Genomic DNA, 5,000 nt, shown 5'->3' with positions numbered 1-5,000 from the left:
GTGTCTCTTATGGAATCTGCTGCTTTCTTTACTGACATACAAACATTTTTCTGTAACGTTTCACTTTGTGCTGGAAAACTAATGTTTGGAATCTAAAGTTTTTGTCCTGAATCAATAATGTAGAAGTCAGAAAATAAACATGTAGCAAAAACAACAAGCAAATGTTTATTGATTATTAGGAAGCGACAGAAACAGAAACGCTCTCAAACACCACCGTCGCGGCTGCATGAGTCACGCACGAGTGTATTTTTGTTTTTTGTGTGTGTATTTTTGGCTGAGATTTTCCCCGCAGCAGGGCGAGGCTCTGTGCCTGCTAACAGGTGGGTTTCATGCTCGGCAGCCAACTGTGACATTTCACACACACACACACACACACACACACACACACACACACACACACACACACACACTGCGCGTGATGATTATTTATACTTTATTTATCCAAGTGAATCTCACTGAGCTTATAAATCTTAATACATAAAAATGCTCTTGTTGGTTGTGGCAGTGCATTCTGGGTATTGTAGTGTATTTATTTGTGTGTGTGTGTGTGTGTGTGTGTGTGTGTGTGTGTGTGTGTGAATATATGATATATTTCCTCCAGAATGAAAAACTCAAATGAGTGCCATGAGTGTTTCTTTGTTTTTTTTCTTTCTTTCTTTCTATTTTATTATTCATGTATTTATTAATTTTTACATTTTAGTGTATTGTGAATTTGTACAATAATTTTTAAAAAAATGATAATCGCCATTATTTTTCCTCAAAACTGAAATTAAGGTTTGTCAAAATTAAGAATATTTAAGAATGTGTAAAGATTATGTAAGAATATTTACAATGTATTTTGTATATTTTACAATTTAACTTTTTAAACAAATAAATTTGAATTTATAAATCAGAATAATTCTCAGTAACATTAACATTAATGCTAAATATAAACACAACTCAAGGGTAAGTAGATAAAATAATAATAAAAAAATATATTTGTTCATACAAACTGCTAGCTGAAATGAGTTTATCCCACCGCGTTGATGAATTCTGGATTCTGATTGGTCGTTTCTATAGTAACAGCTCATTCACAGGGACTCGTACGATGGGACGCTTCACTAATAATAAACAGATTAAAACATAATCGTTGATGTGGTGAAGTTTTCTGTGAAGGGACGTTTATTTATGTATCATTGATGGAAGGAGTCTCCAGTGTCAGAGGTAAAGCTGTAACGTTAACTTTTCCGACTTTTTCAGCAGGACAGAGGAGTTTACGCTTCTTCTTTGCGGTTTCTCGGTAACATGCGTAAAAAGCTGCGTTTTTTTTTTTTTGTCTTATTAACTTGAAGAGAGAGAATAAAGAGACGCAGGTGAGGGAACGAGTGTTTATAGCTGCTGTAACGTCTTCATCCGAACGCTGACGCTGTGTGTGTCAGTGATTTGTGGAGTAACTGAGTGACCCGGCGTCCCGCTGGTTATTTTAGCGAAGAGGTCACTTCAGGTCACTGCGTTGCTGCTCACGGTCACATGATGACGATCGAGCTCTATATTGGGGTTGCGCGGTGAAGGACCGTATTGTACGCTTCATGCTCTTGTGTTTAATTAGATTTAAGTTCACGTGTCGGAGAAAAGGTCAGCGTATTTTAAATAGAGCTGATATCTGTGTCAGACTGTCGCTCAGGTTTCTGTGTGAAATCTGTCCAGGGTGAAACGTTAAAGCTAACTGCGTACGCATGCGTTATATTTTCTGATTATATTATATCTTAGTCTCGATGTGCTGTTCTCTGTTAAATTCTCTGGTTTCTTTGGACGTTAGGACTCGATTTGTTCTAGTAATGGATGATGAGAATCTTTGCTCTTACTGGAATTTAGGCTGAAACTCGGGAAAGGGAAAATCCTGGTCGTCGTATATTTAGACAGCATTTAGTTTGTGAAGAGTTCTGTCTCTCACTGATACGTCAGTCCTGTAAATTTCAGTTCTGAGGAGTCTGTTGTGACGAGAAGATTCGAGGAGTCTGATGTGTACAGTGTGATTCTGAGGAGTCTGATTCTGAGGAGTCTGACGCATACTGTCCGATTCTGAGGAGTCTGATTCTGAGGAGTCTGATTCTGAGGAGTCTGATTCTGAGGAGTCTGATTCTGAGGAGTCTGATTCTGAGGAGTCTGATTCTGAGGAGTCTGATGTTTACGGTGCGATTCTGAGGAGTCTGATGTTTACGGTGCGATTCTGAGGAGTCTGATGTTTACGGTGCGATTCTGAGGAGTCTGATGTTTACGGTGCGATTCTGAGGAGTCTGATGTTTACGGTGCGATTCTTAGGAGTCTGACGTTTACGGTGCGATTCTGAGGAGTCTGACGTGTACAGTCTGATTCTGAGGAGTCCGATGTTTATGGTGCGGTTCTGAGGAGTCTGACGTGTACAGTCTGAGGAGTCTGATGTTTAAGGTGCGGTTCTGAGGAGTCTGACGTGTACAGTCTGATTCTGAGGAGTCCGATGTTTATGGTGCGGTTCTGAGGAGTCTGATGTTTACGGTGCGGTTCTGAGGAGTCTGATGTTTATGGTGCGGTTCTGAGGAGTCTGACATGTACAGTCTGAGGAGTCTGATGTTTAAGGTGCGGTTCTGAGGAGTCTGACGTATACAGTCTGATTCTGAGGAGTCCGATGTTTATGGTGCGGTTCTGAGGAGTCTGACGTGTACAGTCTGATTCTGAGGAGTCTGATGTTTACGGTGCGGTTCTGAGGAGTCTGACGTGTACAGTCTGAGGAGTCTGATGTTTAAGGTGCGGTTCTGAGGAGTCTGACGTGTACAGTCTGATTCTGAGGAGTCCGATGTTTATGGTGCGGTTCTGAGGAGTCTGATGTTTACGGTGCGAATGTCTTAGCAAAACACGTTTGAGTTAAACAGGGTGTTTTATGTGGATATGTTTCTTTCCCCAGACTGTAACTATAATTCTAATTACACGTTATTGTGAATTAACTTTATTCAGACTTTATTATTTAATTCACTGTAACTTATTGAAGTCGTTTGGTTTTGTCCTCACGCCAAACGCTAATAATAAAGTTCTGTAAAATGTAATCGTTTCTCCGAACGAAGCGTTTCATGCAGCTAACGTGCTGTTCGTCTCTCTACAGTGACTGATGCCATGAAGCTAAATCCAAAGCAAGCTCCGTTATATGTAAGTACTCACTTCCTGTTTTGCTCACTGGGTTTATAAAGTGCTCAAGATATTTTCATGTTTTATTCTACGATATAAAATACATCAGTGATTCATTTTTTTTAAAGCTTTTACGTGTCTTGACAAACACTTGCTAACGAGTGGCTAAACTGGACTACGGAGGTTGTTGGGGACAATAAACGTCATGACTCCGAACAGGAAAACTCGTCTACTACACGTACAAACCACCGGAATTTTTTCCAAAATAATGCACCATGGATTCGTTCATCCACAAAAAGAGCGCAGTGGAGCCTTATCGGTGAACATGTTTTTAAAATAAAGATTGAAAACGTTGTCAGAAGCTCCGTCGTGGTGACGTTGAAGTCATGTGACTGTAGCGTAGTTCGTTTATACTGTTAGCTTTTAACTTCCCCTGATTGTTTTCAGGCGTCAAAATCCATAAAAGTTGTGTTCATTTGTGAAGATCTTCATGAACAAAACGTGTAGGAATCATAAGTCAGATTCAAATTTTATTTGTCACATGCGTAAACACACACAGTACGACTTGCAGTGAAACGCTTTATACAGCTGTTCTGACGTAAAATAAGAAAATATAGAAAAATATTAAACATAAAGAAAAATATATACATTAAAATATATATATAAGGAAAAATATAAAGAAAAATATAAAGAAAAATATTAAATATAAAGAAAAAAATATATACATTAAAAATATATATAAGGAAAAATATAAAGAAAATATTAAATATAAAGAAAAAATATATACATTAAAATATATATATAAGGAAAAATATAAGGCAAAATATAAAGAAAAATATTAAATATAAAGAAAAAAATATATACATTAAATATATATAAGGAAAAATATAAAGAAAAATATTAAATATAAAGAAAAAAATATATACATAAAAAAATATATAAGGAAAAATATTAAATATAAAGAAAAAAATATATATACATTAAAAAATATATACATTAAAAAATATATATAAGGAAAAATATAAAGAAAAATATTAAATATAAAGAAAAAAATATATACATTAAAAAATATATAAGGAAAAATATAAAGAAAAATATTAAATATAAAGAAAAAAATATATACATTAAAAATATATATAAGGAAAAATATAAAGAAAAATATTAAATATAAAGAAAAAAATATATACATTAAAAAATATATAAGGAAAAATATAAAGAAAAATATTAAATATAAAGAAAAATATATACATTAAAATATATATAAGGAAAAATATAAAGAAAAATATTAAATATAAAGAAAAAAATATATACATTAAAAAATATATAAGGAAAAATATAAAGAAAAATATTAAATATAAAGAAAAAAATATATACATTAAAAAATATATAAGGAAAAATATAAAGAAAAATATTAAATATAAAGAAAAAATATATACATAAAAAATATATAAGGAAAAATATAAAGAAAAATATTAAATATAAAGAAAAAATATATACATAAAAAATATATAAGGAAAAATATTAAATATAAAGAAAAATATATATACATTAAAAAATATATACATTAAAAAATATATATAAGGAAAAATATAAAGAAAAATATTAAATATAAAGAAAAAAAATATACATTAAAAAATATATAAGGAAAAATATAAAGAAAAATATTAAATATAAAGAAAAAAATATATACATTAAAAAATATATAAGGAAAAATATAAAGAAAAATATTAAATATAAAGAAAAAAATATATACATTAAAAATATATAAGGAAAAATATAAAGAAAAATATTAAATATAAAGAAAAAATATATACATTAAAAAATATATATAAGGAAAAATATAAAGAACAATATTACATATA

At 31.9% G+C, this 5,000-nt stretch overlaps 1 protein-coding gene across 7 annotated transcripts in view; it reads left to right on the top strand.

Moving 5' to 3' along the window:
- akap13 (A-kinase anchoring protein 13) overlaps window positions 1-5,000 on the top strand; it is a 118,999-nt gene that overhangs the window by 18,872 nt on the left and 95,127 nt on the right. For all 7 annotated transcript variants that reach the window (XM_053235740.1, XM_053235739.1, XM_053235737.1 and 4 more), the window contains exon 2: window positions 3,116-3,159. In XM_053235740.1, the coding sequence (XP_053091715.1) occupies window positions 3,127-3,159 (33 nt within the window). In that variant the 5' untranslated portion in view covers window positions 3,116-3,126. The remainder of the gene's footprint in view (window positions 1-3,115; window positions 3,160-5,000) is intronic.

This window comes from Pangasianodon hypophthalmus, chromosome 7 (assembly GCF_027358585.1).
Source record: "Pangasianodon hypophthalmus isolate fPanHyp1 chromosome 7, fPanHyp1.pri, whole genome shotgun sequence".
Classification (NCBI taxonomy): domain Eukaryota; kingdom Metazoa; phylum Chordata; class Actinopteri; order Siluriformes; family Pangasiidae; genus Pangasianodon; species Pangasianodon hypophthalmus.
Note: the sequence above shows the minus strand (reverse complement) of the source record. Positions and strands in the feature narration are given on the sequence as shown.